At 30.2% G+C, this 19,276-nt stretch overlaps 2 protein-coding genes and 1 long non-coding RNA gene across 6 annotated transcripts in view; all 3 read right to left on the bottom strand.

Annotated features, from left to right (window-relative positions):
* The window catches only part of gkt (tyrosyl-DNA phosphodiesterase glaikit), a 30,453-nt gene extending 29,461 nt beyond the window's left edge, over positions 1-992 (bottom strand). The window contains exon 1 of one of the 4 annotated variants that reach the window (XM_087165619.1): positions 936-992. The gene's annotated coding sequence lies outside the window, so the exon portion shown is untranslated. Of the gene's footprint in view, positions 1-716 lie in introns of all 4 variants that reach the window. The other 3 variants (XM_087165618.1, XM_087165616.1, XM_087165617.1) reach the window with 3 other exon arrangements.
* Positions 993-11,997: 11,005 nt separating this feature from the next.
* On the bottom strand, positions 11,998-17,337 carry LOC122268337 (uncharacterized). Its single transcript, XR_006225142.3, has 4 exons — positions 17,156-17,337; positions 16,156-16,359; positions 15,245-15,466; positions 11,998-12,436 (listed from the first exon to the last, which is right to left on the bottom strand). It is a non-coding gene; the product is annotated as an uncharacterized LOC122268337 (long non-coding RNA).
* LOC107446033 (serine/arginine-rich splicing factor 10) lies at positions 16,414-17,157 on the bottom strand. The gene has a single exon (XM_016060569.3). It carries the CDS (start codon positions 17,085-17,087, stop codon positions 16,572-16,574), a length of 516 nt encoding a protein of 171 aa, XP_015916055.1. The 5' UTR covers positions 17,088-17,157; the 3' UTR covers positions 16,414-16,571.
* Positions 17,338-19,276: the final 1,939 nt, after the last annotated feature.

Raw genomic sequence — 19,276 nt, 5'->3', positions numbered from 1 at the left:
TATTGCAAAAAACTTTTTCAATGAGTTTTTAAATTGTAAATAGATACAAGATTATGCTCGGCACTGTAAAATTAGAATAAAGAAATTAAATTTTCAAAAATAAACAGCAATTGCTGCTTCTAAATTAGAGATGCAACATACAAATATTTGGTATTTAGCCTATACTGCTGAATGCAGAATATTCATTTCGGATGAATAATGGAAGAATCGTATGCCGAAGATAAAACTTAATTCGTTTACATCCATCTTTCTTGTTTTCTGCCCAGGGAAGGGTTTATTCGATTAACAAAACAATAATGAATATAAACAAATTTGTGAAGGGTCCGTTTTTAAGTTAAAATATTTTGTGAAGGGTCCGTTTCTATGAAAAGATGTTTTGTGAACGGACCCAAATTTCTTCAAAGCAAACCCCTGTATATATATGTATATATATATATATATATATATATATATATATATATATATATATATATATATATATATATATATATATATATATATATATGCAGAGGTTTGTCTGAGGATGATACTGAGTTATACCTTGCGAGTCGGTCTCCTTCTGGGACGGGGGATATTCCCAAGTTTTTGACAGGATGTTAAATTAGCCCTAAAGTCACTATATATATATATATATATATATATAAGATAAACATGAACAGCAACAAATATATTAAATAATCTTAAATAGTCAAAAATATCAATTTTAAACTATTCACCAAATGAAGGTAAAAAAAATCAGTAAAATTTTTTTTCTTACAATGTGAACCGGATCAGAAAATTAAAGCACACAATTAATGTTTCTCGGAAATATGTTTTGTTTACGTACATAGAAAATTGACCTGTACATCTTAGAACAGAGATTTGTTAGTGCTTATGTTTCAGCATTAAGCTTTTTAATTTATTAACGCCTATGCAGCATTGGGAGACATTCTTACCAACATCACTGGCGTGACGTATGATTGGCGGATTCTGCGTTGGTGAATTCGTTCCGAAATGCGACACACCATTGCTACAATCTAGTGGCGCTAGTAATTGGTGTAAGTCTACTTTCCGCTGAATTTTCCAATTCTTAACATGGCAATCAAGGATTCGCACGCTTTAATTTCGTCATTTAAATAATATTTGATCTGATTATTCTAAGATGTATTCAACCAACAGTATTACTTTTCTTAAAATGCACAATAAAAAAAAAATTTCTTTAGAAAATGAAAGAAATTTAAATTTAATTAAATTCGAATCTACATACCTAAAGGTCAGGGGTTCGATTCCCAGCGGTTTCAAGGAAAAATATATTTCTCAATTTATCTTTAAAAGCATTATAAACTTGTAAATCAACTACTAAACACTAATTTACACTTAAAAGGTTTTTTGTATTTCAAATTTATTAAACTATATATACTTTTAATTTAATTTTGCTAAAAAAATTATAAAAACCTTTTTGAATTTAACATTTTTATACATTAAAAAATTTAAATGTGAGGTATAAAATTTTGTACATCATTTTAACGAATATAATTTTACATGGCAAAAAAAATTTCTTTTTGATTAAAATTGATCAAATAGGACTTTTTTGAAATTCGATTTTTCAGTGACGATTCGCCCGATTTCACTCAAATTTTGCCATGTAAAATTATATTTCTTAAAATTATGTAAAAAAATTATATACTTTACGATTGAAAATTTTTTCGACTAATATTAAATAAAATAATAAAAAATGATTGATATTTACTAAAAATTTTTTTTTTGACTGCAACTATCTTTGGGTGAATGAATTTTATAATTGAGTACGAAAATTTTTCAATTAGCTTACAATATTTCCGAGATATAGTGAAATACGCGAAAAGTAAAATTAACAGTAAGGGTTCCAAACTTTGGACGGCTCTCCTGGCCAAACTATTGGGACCATAGAAAGGACTGGTGTTGATAGTTGCCCATGAAATTTAAAACTTTATTTATTCACTGGATATTGGAGAATGGCTTTTCAGAATACCAGAACCTGAACCATGTGTCATCTTCCTTAATGAAATGATGGAGCCCTTTTAGCCATTATAGAGGAACCTTACTCAAAATTAACAGCAAAAAGCACCACGTGGCGTTATATGGAAATCCCAATTTTTTTTTATCACGGGATGAATTTTGGGCTATAGCAAAACAAACTCCTTTTAGGTAAATGCAATCAAATAATTTATGTGAAATTGGCATACACAGCTCAATGTGAAAAGATTTTTATTGAAAAGAATCAAAACATGAATAACAAGGTTATATATTCTTTATTTTTTTGTAACGTTCCCGTGCAAGTCAAAATTTGGCTGTTATGCGTTTTTGAATCCATCAGAAACGATCCCATATGGGTTGGAGAAATAGAAAATTTCCACTAGTGCGCAATCACGCGTTCTTTAACACATCTATGTTATTAGGGTAGATTTATCTAAGCAGCTCAAGGAAAATGCTTTTTTTTTTCTTCAGTGTAAAAAAAAAATTTAAAACTTGTTGCATAGAGTGTGATTAAAAAAAATAGCCCCCCTGTTTCATCAACATCGCAGCCTTGAAAATTTTGAACGATTGAAAATAAGCATCACCGTAATCTTAATTTGTGATTTTCGTAAATGTTGAAATGAAAAATTTTCAGAACTGGCACCAAGTGTGTTACAAATAATTTTTTTTAAAAAAAATGATAAGCTGGGATTGGTTCCAAATAAGGAGCCTGCCCCACTTTTGTTCATTTCCAAATTTTATATCAAGTCATTGTATCAGTTGCGTGCGGTAATTGGGACAAGTCTTTCATTCAATCAAACATTCCTTGTGTTCTTGTGTATGCCGTGATCGCATCATATTCTCGTAGGCTCCATAATGTCCAGCAGATTGAACACTCATCTTAAGGTACTTTGCAAAACCACCCTCCGATATCCAATGAATAGATTAAGTTTCCAATTTCATCAGCGATTTGCAAAATTAACTCATATGTTGCTTGACAGCCTATTATTTTCCATCTCTTTACAACGTTTTTAAGCCATTACAGTTCAAAGAACCTCCAAGTCTTGATCCATGAGGGGATCATACCTTTGCTGATATGAGATATTATCCCATAACTGGTCTAACTAAATCATAAATATTCAACTGTAACTCAGACATAAAATTATTATAAATTTTGTATAAATGTAAAGCACGGTAATTTAAAACACCTGTGTTAATTGACTTCTTAAATAGAATAGCTTTCAATAAGAGTTTGAAATATGAGAGCTTGCCAACAAAACAAATTTTTTTCAAGGAGTGAAAATTTTTCCAGCCACCACATGCATTCAAAAAATATATGTGAAATTAGCATCCGTAAATCTAAGTGAAAAGATATATTTTTTTCCATGCAAGTCTTAGAATTTCTTTAGAAAGGGTCACCACAGTGCTCAACTATTATTTCGAGAGACCGTGTTACATATGTGGTATAAAGCGCAAAACGCATCATGTGGATTATATTATGGTACTTGCCATATTTTTTATGGTAAAGCTCCCTCATAACGAGAGTAAAAAAATTTCGAAAACATAGAAATTCTTAAAGCTTTTTATCGTCAATACACCGTTTAATGGGGAAGGAATCTGGAAAATAATAACTTATAACTATTAAAGTTAGTGTGGCCAAAAACTGGATCCTACCATGAAATTTTTCAGTTAATAATACCAAACAGCCTAAATACATTGTGAAATTTTATTTTTATCATTTATAGATAAATACAATAAACTATACAATTTTTGTTTAGGTTTCACTATTATAACTTATACATTATGTTGTTAAAAATAGACATCTGGAAATTCCATCTATAAAAATCAATAGCTCTATACCTCTAAAAAGAATAGTAAATAAACAAACCAAATCCTTTAAAACAACTAATTATTTACGGAACATTTAAGTAATGTGCGCATAATAAAAAATACGGAATACCCTGAATAACTATTGATCTAATGATTGGATCTTTACGTTCTGAGACTCAACCTAGGACATCAAACATCATGCTAATTAATTATTACAGATATTTTAAGTTACAAATTCAGATACATAATGTCAATTTTACTTTTTGCGTATTTCGCCATATCTCAAGACTCTTATAAGGGAAATATTTTTTTTTGCATACAATAATAAAATTCTTTTATCCAAAGATAATTCTATGCAAAAAATAAATTTGAAGGTATAAAAAAAATTTTTACATCATTTTAAAGTATTAAATTTTACAAGGCGAAATCAGAAATTTGATCGAACTGTAAAAAAGTCATATGTTTAAAATTTAATTTCTGAAAAACTGTTCGACTGATTTCGATACAATTTTGTATTTTGCCATTTATAATTTCATTTCTTAAAATTATGCAAAAAGTTGCATATCTTACCATTTAATTTTTTTCGATTATTATTAAATAATTGATGAAAAAAAATATTAATAGCATTTATATTTTGCATTTAATTATCTTTGGATAAACAAATTTTATAATTGTGCGGAAAAAAAAATCTCAATTCGCTCAAGATGATATGGAGGTATAGTGAAATACGAAAAATTAATATTAAGGAGTCCGAACTTTGGATCGCTCTCCTGACCAAACTTCGACCTCCCCATACATTTTGAGGGTCAGAAATCAGATATCGTTGAGAGAAAAAAAATTTATGTTTATTCGGAGAAAGTACGTTTTTGTGTCTTCACTAATTAGCATATTTGAGGTTACTCCCTTGAACCATTAAGAATGAGTCATAGAATGTGAAGATCTGATCAATAGATCATAAGTTATTCAAGGCGGCCCGTTTTTTTTTTGGGGGGGGGATGTATAAGCATCAACTATTAGACACATAACTTCAGAAATACCACAGATAACTGCAACTCATCGATAGCAGTCCACCCTAGCTCAATAGATGCATTGTCCGATGCGTTCTCTTAAGTTTCAACAATGACTGCTGAAATAATTTTAGATAGGTGGGTACTGTGGCAAACGCATCTTTGCCGTGATATATATACCCGTTTGTAATAGTTTATCCATCGGAACAAATACTAAGGACAGCTAGTTTTTTTTTTTCTATATATTTAGGAAAAGTTGCTTCTCTGTCGCTGAATGGATCCGAGTTTGTCACTTAGTATCCTCGGGGGTAGTTGAATTTCGTGGAAACTGATTGAGGCACTTTTTTAATGAAATTTTTTTTCCCAGAAGAAATTCCCTATTCATTTCACAAAAAGTACCCTCATGTTTCTACTTTTGTTGAAGGTCCTACTAGGATTACTGGAATATTCACTTTTACTTAGAGGGCCTACTGGACTTAACATCTTTGCTAGAATTATATTCATCTAAGCTACTACAAGGTATTACTGGAGGCTCCCCAAACAACCGTTTTCAACAGATAGTTTCCTTCCTAAACGACACCCAAAATTGCTAGCAGAGACCAGCAGTATTCTTTTTGGTGTGCAGCGCTAAGGAGCACTTATGACCACTGAATGTTGTTTCAATAGTGGCCGATCTGGAACGGGTTCTACAGAAGATGTTGGTTTGGGAAATTCTGGAAAAGGAGAGATTGGAATAAATGCAGTATCAGAAATTAAAGAATTAAAAGAAGGAGTCGGAGGCGTCAGTGACACAGGTGATCCGAAAGGCACATCAGATAATTCACAGTCTTCTGAAGATGAACATAACTCAATTCTTCAGACATTTTCCGAAAAAGCTTAAATAACAGTTAAAACTTCTCACTGCCTCCTTATAAATCCCTCATAAAAAAAAACTTTTTGCAAATGTCCAAGTAAAACTCTTATGGCAAATTTCCAAACATTCTTTTGGCAACTGCCCGAAAAAAAAATCTCTTGGAGGGTATAAGAGACTCGTTTATTATCATCCATGGATTGTGCGTTTATCCTAAACCTTTAGAAGAAGCCTTGCTACAAAGGTCAAATCCTGTCTGTAATCATATACTGTAGCGTAATATATTATTAGTTGAATGACCGATTGGGATGTTAGGCATCATTTGGACAGTTTACAACCGTCAGAAGGTACCACAGAAAATATTGAAAAGCCATTTTACAAATCATTGCACCAGACCAACTTTTCTCCGACGATCTTTTTTCTGTCGTCTGACGACTATTGAGGTCAGACAAATCCCGGGGCCTCCCTGGCCGAGCGGTATCGCCAGTCCAAACGCTCTGTTAAGCGTGGAGGTAGCGGGTTCGAATCCCGCCGTAACCCTGGATGTATTCTTTGTGATGTCTTTCTCTGAATTGTTCTATCTGTATTTTCTACTTGACAATGACTTATAAGCCTATATTGAGCACACAAGTCAGCAAATGTATGTAATTTCAAAAATCCCTGGCCTGACAACTAAGTGATTATGTACCTGTCTGACACTTGTGGAAAATAGATGGTTACAACTGGGCGAATGATCAGAATCCCCCCCCCCCAACACAATATTTGAATTGGGGAGAGATTATTGCATTTGGCGGCCCACAGTAGTATTTAAAAAATTAGGAACATTGCACAATTTGCTTAAATAAAATGCTGCAACCTATTTAAGCAGACTGCGGCCATTACTTTTACGCAGGGCCGGATTAACCTATAGGCACGTGCCTAGGGCCTACGAAAAACTTGGGAGAAAAATTTGTTGACAAAAATAATTTAGCTTTAAAAACAACAAGTGTATTTTGCACAAAATTATGAAGATACAAAATATATGATCCTGAAAAATATGTATAAAAAACAGGGTCAATTGCTAAAATGACTAATTTTAAAAAACGTGACTAACATTTTATTAAAATAGTATTAAATCATTTTTTTCTTTTAGTAAACATTTAACCTACCTTGCAAATTTATTTATAAAAGATTTACTTTTGACAATGTTAATTTCCTTCATTTAGTTATCATAGTAGTATCATGAAAACTATGAAGCTTTTTGTAGTCTAATTATTTCTTGTAATTAATCTCACTATCAATTTCACTGTTTTCTTTGCTGGTTTGTTGTATTGTTGACGTGAAGTGTTTACATAGGTATCGATCGAACTAATCATAATGGTATTATCGATATCAACTGCAATATCGGCAGTATGTCGGCATTGCAGATAAAGTTCGATAAACAAAATCGTAAAATAAAATCCATATTAATAAAAATGTAAAAAAAAAGTATGCAAGAAAATTTTAGCATATATTTTGAAAAGAGGGGAGGAGTGAGGGAAGGCCCCAAAACGGCCATGCCTAGGGCCTACGAAAGGTATAATCCGGCTCTGCTTTCACGAACATTGTCTTATAAGTTGGACAAATCACAAAGATGATTGCCCACTGGGCCTTTCAACAATTATTCATTAAGTAAAAGATAATATTGTTTCCCAAAAAAATAAGACTGATTTTCCTCTAATTGATGAGCCTCACCTATTTTTTAAGTCACTCTGATAACCAACGCTGTAAAAGTTATAACATTTTCACTTGCAAAATATTTTGTTGAAGAATATAACATTTTAAATTTAATTAATTTGAAATTTTAATACAAAGAATTCTCCAACTTGCAACATTCCTCATAAGATATGTGATAAATAATTTGATAGACAGTATAAATTTTATGTTTAATACATTTTAAAATTTTATTATAAATGAGAATTCTACTTACTGGTAAAACTCCTTATAAGATGGAAAGACACACGTTTCCTTACATATAAAAAAGTAGTATTAACTTTAGATAGTTGTGAAGTAAAACTCTTTTGGATACTTGATAAGTTTTTTTCTTCTCTTCTTTTAACAAAGTTCCAAATCCAGAGGTAACCCATGCATTTAAACAATATATGTGAAAAGGTTTTCATCAAAAACAATCATAACATAAAGTAACAAGGTTAGATATTATTTTTTTGTTGTTTTCATGCAAGTCTAAATGTCATCATGATGCATTTTTGAATTTTTTTCAAGGGTCACCAACTATTATTTCGCGTGGCTGTAGGAACTTTATTTAATGACGCACTACAGCTGCACAATGGACTATCGGCGGCATGTTCGGTTTAGACTCCTATTTTTTTTATCCCTGCTAAGCGGAGGTGTGTGAATCGTATTTAGTGTGAATGGTTTCTCAAGGTGAAGAAAGATTAGCAGAAGTCGAAGATAGATCCAAGGTTGTGGTGAATTTCGAATTTAAAATACCTAAAACTTACAGTTAAGTGGAATTGCCCCTGTATGTGATTTTCGTACTCGATCACAAGTAAATACGAATAGCGTGAGACAAGTACAACTTTTAAGCCTTTAAATACTCTGTCGAATAACAATGAATTCTATCGATAATCTGAACAGACTATAAGATAATCTCAGATGCAGGATAAAATAAAACATCATATAAATATTAATTTGCTTGTTATTATTACTTAAATTATCATGATGCAGTCCTTTTACTTTAAAACTAAAGAGTTTAACAAAGCAGTTTCAAGTGCATCAGTCAAAATACTGAAGATTTTACAAAACCAAATGTAAAAGTGCAAGTTCTTTGCAGCATTTCAAAAACTATATAACTTCAACTCTTCTCCATTACACAAGATTTGATTTGGATATAACCAGAATAAAAACAATTTTTTCAAGGACACTGGAAGAAAGTGTACGAAATGGAAGAAACTAAAATGCTTCTTTGGTGCTAATAATTGTTTAAGTTTTTCTGATTAATACACTTGTATAAACATAACTTGTTAAGAATGAATATAATTATACATAGTACAAAAAAGTTTTAAAAAAATACAATTTAAAAAAATACTGTTTAATATCCTAAAAATTCAATTCAGTACATTTATATATTTCTTTCCAATTTTCACCTTGACTTATTTAATTGGAAACAATTATTTAAATTAGATTACAGTTAAATGTTAACATTTTAAATTAATATTTGAGATTTCTTTACTAAAATTTTTTTTTTTCATTTTTGTCACTTGGGTTGACAGAAATACATTTCTTACGGGGTGGTTTTTTCAACTTCGGAAGAAAGTTTCCATTACTGATAAGTATATGATGCATGATGATTCTTTCTTATCGGGTAGAATATATGAAGCATTTCAACACGTAAGTTTTAAAATTTTAGAGTTGTTAAGTTTAAGAGAAATTTGGTCAGAAAAAAAGAGAAATTTGCAGAAAAGTGACAGGTCTGAAAACATAATACAAAAAATTGATGAAAATTTCCATAGTATTCAAAGGGGAATGAGGTTTCTTATGCTTATAGACTCCAAATGCATACCCCTTCATATCTTTAGAAAATGAATTCGGGTTACACTTTTCAGAAGAGTTTAAGAAATTAGTAATATTTTGAAAACAAAATTTTGAATTAATAAATGATTCTTTGGAGGCTCAGGCGGTGAAAAGACTGCCTGTACGGTTAACAGAGAGTGATAAGAATTGACAGATTTAAAGAATTAGAATACAAGAAGCCTTATCCTCCAATTTTTTTTTCGTAGTTATGTTAAATTTCATTACAGGAATCAGGACTGAAGATACTTGCACGAGTTTTTAGGCTTAGAAATTGTTATAAATGAGAAGGCCACACAGGGAATTGTGCAAGAGTTTTGTCTTTGCAAGTCTGACCGTGCATCCCAGAATTAGCAGACAGGAGTGATAGTGACATAATGTGAAAACCCTGAAAATTTTGTGTCAACTTATAATCACTTTATACACCAGTTTAACAAAATTTTTTGTTAAACCAAACAGGGTTCTTTCTTCTTTTTTAAAGAAAATCGGTTTAACAACTTCAATTTTCATTCTTCACAAAAATAATTCTATTTCAAACATTGTAATTTTAAGTAGTAAATTTTTCTATAAAAATCTTTTTAATCTTGGGTTTAATTACTAATGTGAGAATGTTACTGTAAATTAATACATGTGATGTTACTTTTAAAAATTTATATATTATTGCTTTTCTGCTAAAATATAATCATAAAATAATTAAGAGTAAATGTAAAGTCAACAAGTCATAATGTCTCTAAAACTTCTTTTAATCATACAGACTATCTTTTCCATGTTCAGATAGTTTTTAAAATTATTAAAAAAATGCAATTATAAAAAGTTCTGTTTTAATCACGTTAACCTACTTTTGCTTAAAAGTGCGTAAATGCACTATTTCAATAAATATTTTTTTATTAGCACTGCATTTATCACTAATCTATTATCAAGGGTTCTGAAGACATCTATGAAATACTAGTAATTCAATTGAGAGTAAACACTTTTGATTGAAATTTTTTTTAAACTACCCAAGTTTTTTTAACTTGAAATGATTGACAAATTTGACTTTTCGAAAATGCACAATTATTTAATTTCAGATAAATCATATGTTTTTAGGATGGATTAATGCTGCAAGGTCTGTAAATAGAATTTTTTTAAAAAAACTAGTGTTCAACTAAATGGTTTGTCCTTTATCTGGCCAATGGTGCATACACACACCTTTTTAAAAATATTTTTCATTCATGAAACTTTTTTTTAATCTTAATAAATTAAAATAATGCTGCATTGAATAAAATTTCAATGCATGGCCTAAAATAGGTTAATTGTGCTTTTGATGTGTAGAAAGCATAAATGGGAATTAGATGCTTGCTTTTTTGAATTTTATTTGTTAACAGTGTAAAAAATTATCATTACATGTATGCAGTATAATTTCATTGACTAATATTTTAAAAAATAAATGCTTTAAAAAACCAAGAGAATGATGTGAAAATATTAAAAATTCAATCTATATCTATTGTTCTATTTATACTGCTTTCTAGCATATTGATATGCTGTTATAGCATACCTTTATTTTACTACTTCAGATAGGTAAATAACCAATTTGATAGTTACATATTAATATGTTGAAAGTCCTTTTCACCATTCCATTTTTTCAAAATATTTTTGAATTGAAAATTGTATTACCTTAAATTTTTCATGCTCTTTTAAAATTTGCATTGATTCAATTCTGAGAAAAAACAAGAGTTAATTTTTATTTGCATGCTTTGTTAAAGATCCCACTCAATTTCAGAAGAAAAAAATTCCCAGGCATACTAGGTAAATTTTAATGGAAATCCATACCATATTTTACACATTGATTTTTTCTTCAGAAAACTTTATTTTATTTTTATTTGTTTTGTTAACCCTTTGCTTACGGTGCATCATCTGTACCATCACATGTGGTCCATATGTTGTACCAGCCGTAAGCAAAAGGTTAAATATTAGATTTTATGAGCAAAAACATAATGAGTATGCAAAAGTTTCACTAGAAAGTGGACTTTCGAAGAGGTATTAATTAGTTAACATATAAAATTATAAAAGCTCCAGTACTTCTGTACTTTCTAAGTTTTTATTAAATTGTACTAAGTAATTGTAATCAAAATTTAAGCAAATATAGTAAGTACTTGTTTTCAACTTCTGTTGGGTACCACTGGCTCAGAAGATTTACCTTCAAACGTGAAATTTGATTTTCACTGACAAGGATGAAATAGGAGGAATGCTAAACTAAATTCTGCTAGTAAATTTTAAAAATAGTGTGTAATAATTCAATGTTCTATTTACAAAGCATTAGTATTTGCAATTTATGTTGTCTTTAGCTAGAAGAAACTACCGAAAATATAGCTTAGACTTTATTGCATACTAGAAACATATGTCAGCTACACATTACAAAAATGCCTAATCAACACACAGGATTATATAAAAAAAATTTAATTTTGCAGTTTCTGCAATTTACAATAATAATAAAATAAAAAGCTTAGCAAGCAGGAAAAAAGAAATTTTTTTCTTTTCTAGATCTTAAGATATATAGGACAGCCTTTACCTGCAAATTAAGCATTTAAATTTTCAGACAAGTGATGAAATAATTTTTTTTTCATTTAAAATATTAAGTTGTCAGCTTTTTTTTATCTTTGTGTTAAAAAAATGAAAAAGCTTTTTTTGTCATACCATACCTTTTACAACACACAATTAACCAAACATTGAAGATAATGTGAATTAAAAATGTAATTTTCAACATGTGAAATGTAAGACATGAAATAAAGAACAAACAAGATGCCAAAATAATATCTATTATTTCTCTTTATTTTAAGTGCAACATAAGTTAAAAAATTTCAGTATTTATCAAATTTTATCTAGCAAATTAATAAGCAGTAAGCTATCAAATTTATGCTTAATTTCTTAATTTAAGATTTTAATAAAACTGTTTCCCATTTACCTCTTAATTTTTCTGTACTTTTTCCGAAACGAACATCATGGCCTGCTATTTGATCTTTTTATGGAGACTTGACTACTTGCTATACCGCTTGTGTTCTTAGCTGCAAATATGTTAGACCTTTGTATCTTTAAACGAAACTTGTCTTTTGAGGAGACTTGTAACTTTACTTGATTACTTGTGATCTTTACAAGCCCAAAACGTATCCGAGATCCGTTTAGATATAAGAACTTGATTAACTTTTATTTACTTGAACTCTTTTGTTTCAACTTGACTTTACCTTGCGGACTGGAATGGTTAAAAAAATTTGATTAGGTTTAGACCCTTTTATAAAATTTGATATAAAAATGGCAAACCTAAAAATACAATGATTTTATAGATTAAGCAAAATAAAACTATCGATATTTTTTTTACAGAATAAAAAAAATATATTAACATTTAATAGAAAACTTATGTTTCAAAGTAAACCAGGAAGTATTTTAAATCAAGATTTTTATTTTAAGAAAATAGCCCGATTAAATTATTTTCACAGAAATTTTTTCTATGAAACTTACATCCTTTAGGTTTTGCTTATTGATTTTTAACATACAGAAATAAGCCTTAAATTGCACACTGAACAATTATCTAAATATCTGTACTAGTCAAATTATAATTTAACAATTATTAATTATAACTATCCATTAATTCTTTAAAATAGGTAATAGATGCATGTAACATACACTGTGTTACAAAATTTTATATAGAATTACATGTTTGTTTAAGTATAACAAACTCAAGGCCATAAAATAAAAAAAACAAGAGACATAGGTATAATGTTTTTGTTTTTCTTTTAAAAAAAAAAAAAACCAACTTTCAGCATGTAATGTTAGAACTTGTCTACAATTTCACTAAAATAGATATCAATAATTCTATGTTTTTTTTCTTCCTCATTATTTTAACACATCTACATCTCAATTTTATGTTGCACATGACAGGGTTAAATATACTTTCAATCTTACCTTAATAGTAAAAAATACAATTTTATCTCAATAGTATAAAGTAATATAAATTTTTCAGTTGCAAAAATGTGTAAGCAAATTTGCATTATTTTTACCTCAATCGATTAAAGAAATTATCTAAATATATATTTGATACCTTTAAGTCAACAAAATTAAAGTTAACAATTATTTTAACTCATTCAGCAATTGAATAAAAAATATTAATAGTCTTACATTGCTAATTTAATAAAAAATTGCACTTCAAGCAGAAAATCAAATTGTTATTTTTTCTCTTATCTTATCTTTCGTATTAATTATTTGAAAATGAATGTTCAGGATGTTTTGATTCTGCACATACATTTTGATTTCGACAGTAACAATCAGTAAATTAGTTTTATTTCTAGTGCATAGCTGTCATATCAAAATTAAACCATATCCTAACAAGACAATCAGGGCCAAAAGGCAATAGCCTTGATCAGTATGTAATCCAATCCATTTGCCAATGGTGATCAAATATTTAGGCCTGGCAAGCAAGTTTTATCTTGTTTAAAAATTGTATTTCAAATCAAAGTACCAGTCACAATTTTCTCAGATCTTGCATTTATGTTGAAAACCTAGGAAAAATATCAAGATGCAACTTCAGAAATCAGATTAAAAATTCGCTAAAAGGTCTGTGCAGATTTTTTTTATGTATCTTGACCCCGACTAATGTTATTTTAGGGTTGAAAGTCAGCGGTATATAAACACAAAGTGCTAAAAGTATGGTAACATATCTGATATTTTTCTTACGTATATGGAAGATGTTGGAATCAGTTAAACCTTATTTTAAATATTTTTTGCTATAAATATGTTTCCATTTTTATATATATCTTTTCAGTTTTATTTCCCAAAATGCTCTTCATACTACTTTTACTAACAGTTAAAAAAGATTTTTTCCATACTTTGTGGTAAAAATAATTTTAGTCTGGTTAGTATCTTTAGAACTGAAATTTCAATGCCATAGTCTAGATATATATGACAGGAATGATTCTCTGCCAATGTGTATGGAGAATCAGTCTGGCTATGGGTATGGAGAATGTCAGGCTGGCTATGTCACAAATATAATACATAATGCAAACATCAAATTAAAAACACTCAGTTTCGGCCACCCTAATACCAAGACTAAATAGATGTGAAAATTAACAACCATAATTTTTTCACAAAGGCACTGTCAAATAACCCATCGAACATTAATTCTTATGGTTGGTGAGTTCAAATTATTAGGCATCATAGAAATTTATTGAAAATGTAATAGAAAAATTTATTGAAATGTAATGACCTAAAACTTCATACTAGCATTAAATAATTTAATGTTGACAATTGTCAGTGAAATAAACATGCTTTAATGAATTGACCATAATAGATAAAATTATCACTGAAGCTACGAATCAAGAATTACAATTCTAATGGAATAAACCTAAAGATGAAATTTTTTAGATTACAAATAGTTTTACAAGAGTTAAAACTGTTTATAACTCAAAATGTCTGAAGTGTCTCGACATAGGCGACCATATTTGAGAGTAATAGTATAGTTAAACATTAACTTATAAAGTACAATGTTTTATCTTTTAAAGCTTATTTTATAACAAGGAATTTGCTAAATAAATAGTATCATCTAATGGCAATTTATTAATCTATGTATGAATCTAAATAAATAACCCTAAAAATGTTTCTTCCTTTATACCCTTAATGTGTTAGTCTCCAAGTTTGATACTAATTCTTCAAAATACTCCGCAAATTTACCCTAGCGAATTGAGATAAGATTTAATTCCCAGTAGCAGAAACCGTTAACAATATCTGTGTAAGTATTTTCAACTTTTGTGCACTTTTTGAATTAACAAGCTTCTCAGAAATTGTTTATACAATTACATTCAATTTAAACTACATCTTACCTAGATAGTTTCAGTCCTTTAAAAGATAAATTTAAGTCGCATACACCAACTATACTAGAACAATTCAATTACAATAAGCATAGTCAATCATTATTTGGATACTTCAGAATGATAAACCCAATTCTGCTACTGGGTTTCTGAAAATTATTATACTTAAAGATTTAATAGTAAAACTATTTCCCATTTACCTCTTTAACTTTTCTGTACTTTATTTTTCCAAAGCAAGTTTTGTAGCTTGCAAATTTGAGTATCCTTTGACGACTTGTTACTTTACTTGAAAACTTGTAATACTTTTTCGGTTCTTTACAAGCCAACTACATATCTGATTCTTTACAAAATAAGGACTTGAATGCTACCTTTTATATGCTTGAATTCTTTTGTTTCAACTTGACTTTACCTTGCAAATTGGACTGTAATGGTTAAAAAAAATTCAAATAAGCTTAGAAATTCTGCTTCATAAAGTCATAAGTGCCATACCTCAAAACAAGCAATTACTTTAGAGATTTATGCATTTTATAATTGCTTCATGTATATATTCTTGTCAGGAATTAAAGCGGCTCACTAATTTGCAATCATATCTAGTTAATACTTTAAATATCAGAAATTCTCAATATTCTTAAATGCTTTAAAAGATGTTTACACAATCTTCTATAACAAAAAAACATAATATGCAGAAAGAAAATCGTATAAAAACAAATATATCTTACATTTTCATAAAAAAAAAAGAAATTTTGAGAAACATTAATGAATAAATTTTTTCATATATTTGCTTATTTAACATCAATTTCTAAGAAATAATTTTCTCGTGTGACAAATGTAAGCTGCATAACCAGATCAAAATTGCTGTGCTTATCATGAGTTAAATATACAAGTTTCATGATAATTAAAACTCCTTAAATTTAGATTAATAAATAAATTGATTTAAATTATTAAACTTAAAGTGTAAAATCCGACAAATACTTACATTGTCAACAGCATAAATAATTATCTTACGTTAAGTTTTAATTTGTTTAATTTTAAAACATTTAGCTACAACAAATATATAATTCTTTTAATGGATACGAAGAATTTTAGATTATTAAACCTACATCCCAATTACCTTAATTTCTTAACTGTACACTTGGTGAGCCTTGTGGGCACACTTGAAATTTGCAAAACCTTGTATACTTTATCTGGCTTCTCTTTACACAACCTTTATAACAGGGAAAATATAGCATTGAACTTGAAACCTTGGAATTACATTTTGAGCTTGACTCTTTACTCTACCCTGACTTGCTTGATTTGTTTCTGGATATCCAGTAAACTGCAATTAGTAAATGAAAATAAACATTCCTGATTGATCAATTTTTTACATACATTTATAGTTACGCAAAGAAAGATTTATTCATGGAACATAGATAATACAGAGAATGATTAAGAGATAATAAATGGCATTTATACAATCAAATGATAACTATGAAAACAAAGAAGCCTAGCTTTTAAAAATGTCCAACTTAACGCAGGAAGGAGGAGGACCTATGCATCACTATGCGGTGAAACACTTCTGTGGTACCTTTCCTTGGAGCGAGATCGTGAGCGGGAACGAGATCGGCTTCCAGAAAATCGTCTCTTCCGGTATCCAGGGCTGCGGTCTCTGTAATATGGTGAACGACTTCTTGAGCGGCCTCGACGACGATGATCATCATAACGACTGGATCCTCCACGATGGGGTGAACGACGAGAACCTCGCCTTTCTTTACCTCTCATTTCTTGAGGTGTCTTACGATCTCCTTGAGCAAATTCAATTTCCAATTCACGACCATAAAAGCGCATTCGGTCCAGTTCATTGAGAGCTTCTTCGGCGTCCCGAATATCTTCAAATTGTACATAGGCGAAACCACGAGGTCTTCGATTGTAATAATCTAAAGGAATATAAACATCTGTTATGGGTCCATATTTTCCAAACAATCGGCGCAATTCCTCAGGCCTCGCGCTGTCCGGTACATTCCGAACAAATAACGATGAATTAGGTGGCCGTGAATAACGGGACATACTTTTAGGAGCCAGTTGGTAGGCTTAACGTAATTAACACAATAAAAAGGAAAATGGAATCAACTCACAAATAAGTAATTTTGATGAGATATTACTTTAGCGAACAGCTATCGTTTAGAACTATCACATTAGTAATATAAACTTAATAAATGAAGAGTTTTTTTGTTACAATATTCCAATTATATCATCGCACAATAATAGGGTCACAAAATAACGCGCAACAGCAATAAACGTCACAAAAAATGCGAATAAAGTTGAGTTGTTTACTATGCATGGTTAATCCTGTAAAGCGAGGCACAGATGGCGCTAGTAGTTAAAATGCGTTGTCAAAGCTTGTCGTCGCCATCCAATATTATTATATCTGTAATAATTACCGTATAGCTCGTTCTTTAATTTAAATTTCACCGAAACAAACAACGAATGGATTCGGAAGATTCCGCAAGCCTGCTATCCACTATGCAAAGTAAATAAATAAAAAAATAACAAATGGCAATATTTTACACTATTGGCGATCGCCGGTTTCACGCGCATGGCCCTTCTCCCTTCCCTCTCCTACTATTTTTAGCTGTGTAGGAATGTACTGTTTGTCTACGATAGGTACTCTGTCCGCCACAAAGTCTGCGGCAGTCTGGTGCTATGGAAACAAGAAGAGAGCATTTTAGGGAGGGTGGCTTCGATGAAGAGGTCTCCTTTTCTTTCGCCTTCGATGATAGCTTGTATGGGGAGTATACCAGATTGGCTGACTCAGCCACCAGTAGGAGACTTATTTAATCTGATTCAAGAACTTTTTTAAGATTCGCATGAATATTTCTTTCTTACTTAAAATAATTCTCTCGATTCAATCAGTTGTTATTTTTTAAATACAAAGGAAAAAAAGTGAACAAATTCTGACATTAGGGGTAGTACAGGTTTTTTTAATATTACTTTTTAATTTTACGATATTTATTATGAATGTTCATTGATTGTTAGATGGTTTAATTTCTAAACTTGCACATTTTTTAAAGCAGTTAATTTTTTTTATTACTTGAATTTTCTGGAAAAAGTGAAGAGCTTAAACTTAATAACTCTGATTTTAAAAGGAGATAAAACTTTTGCTGAAAATAAAAATAGTTCACGTTATCTGTGCCGGAGAAATATTAAATATCTTTGTTTTGATTATTAATTTTTAAATATTTTATTTATTTATTTATTTATTTATTTATTTTTTTTTTTGAAACTGAAAGCAAGTGACCGCAACTAGGATGAAATCTAAAACTATCAACAATGATTTTTATCAGCACCCATCAAACCATCTGAAATTATCTGAAGTTTTTTTTGCTTAAATTACGTTTTCTTATTCATATTTTATTGTAACCTGTACAGTTTTTTTTCACTATTTATTAAAAACAGTTTTTATTAGCAAATTTATTTTTTTCTTAATAACCAATTTACTATGTATGATAAATTCATAGATGAGTTATTTATTAATAAAACATTGAGCTGCTTTAAACATTTTTATACAATTTCCATACATATTCCATACATACATTTTTGAAAAAGAGAAAAGATTAAAAAAAAAGAAATCACACGCTCTAAACGATGTTTCAGGCGCGAATGCTCATTTCTCTTAACTCTAGGGCTAATACAATAGATCGAAGAAAGAAGTCTCCTTTTCTCCCACCGAAACCAGTCTTAAAGAGGGACCCCGCACCCCTACTTGAAATAATCATACCTCGTTACCATAGTCCCCGCCACCCCTCCAGACGAATGGCGGACAGAGTACCTATCGTAGAATTTTTTATTTTATATTACACTATACTAAAATATTTTTTTAAAATTTCCTTGATGCTTTTCTTTAGTTGTTGTTGTTGTAGTTGTAGTTCATTTACGTCGCACTAGAGCTGCACAATGGGCTATTGGCGACGGTCTGGGAAACATCCCTGAGGATGATCCGAAAACATGCCATCACAATTTCGATCCTCTGCAGAGGGGATGGCACCCCCGCTTCGGTAGCCCGACGACCTGCACGCGAAGTCGAGCACTTTACGGTAGCATAGTTTAACGAGGACCAATACCGCACACCCTCGGTCCCTACGCAGACTGATCCAAGTCGTCACCCACCCGCACACTGACAGCAGCCAGTGATGCTTGACTTCGGTGGTCTGCTGGAAACCGTGTCTTAACGATCAGTCCACTGCGGGGCGATATTC

The sequence above is a fragment of the Parasteatoda tepidariorum genome, chromosome 6, assembly GCF_982258835.1.
Source record: "Parasteatoda tepidariorum strain Cologne lab strain chromosome 6, Ptep-v5.0, whole genome shotgun sequence".
NCBI classification, from domain to species: Eukaryota; Metazoa; Arthropoda; class Arachnida; order Araneae; family Theridiidae; genus Parasteatoda; species Parasteatoda tepidariorum.
The sequence above is the reverse complement of the archived record's forward strand: the minus strand, read 5'-3'. Positions and strand labels throughout refer to the sequence as shown.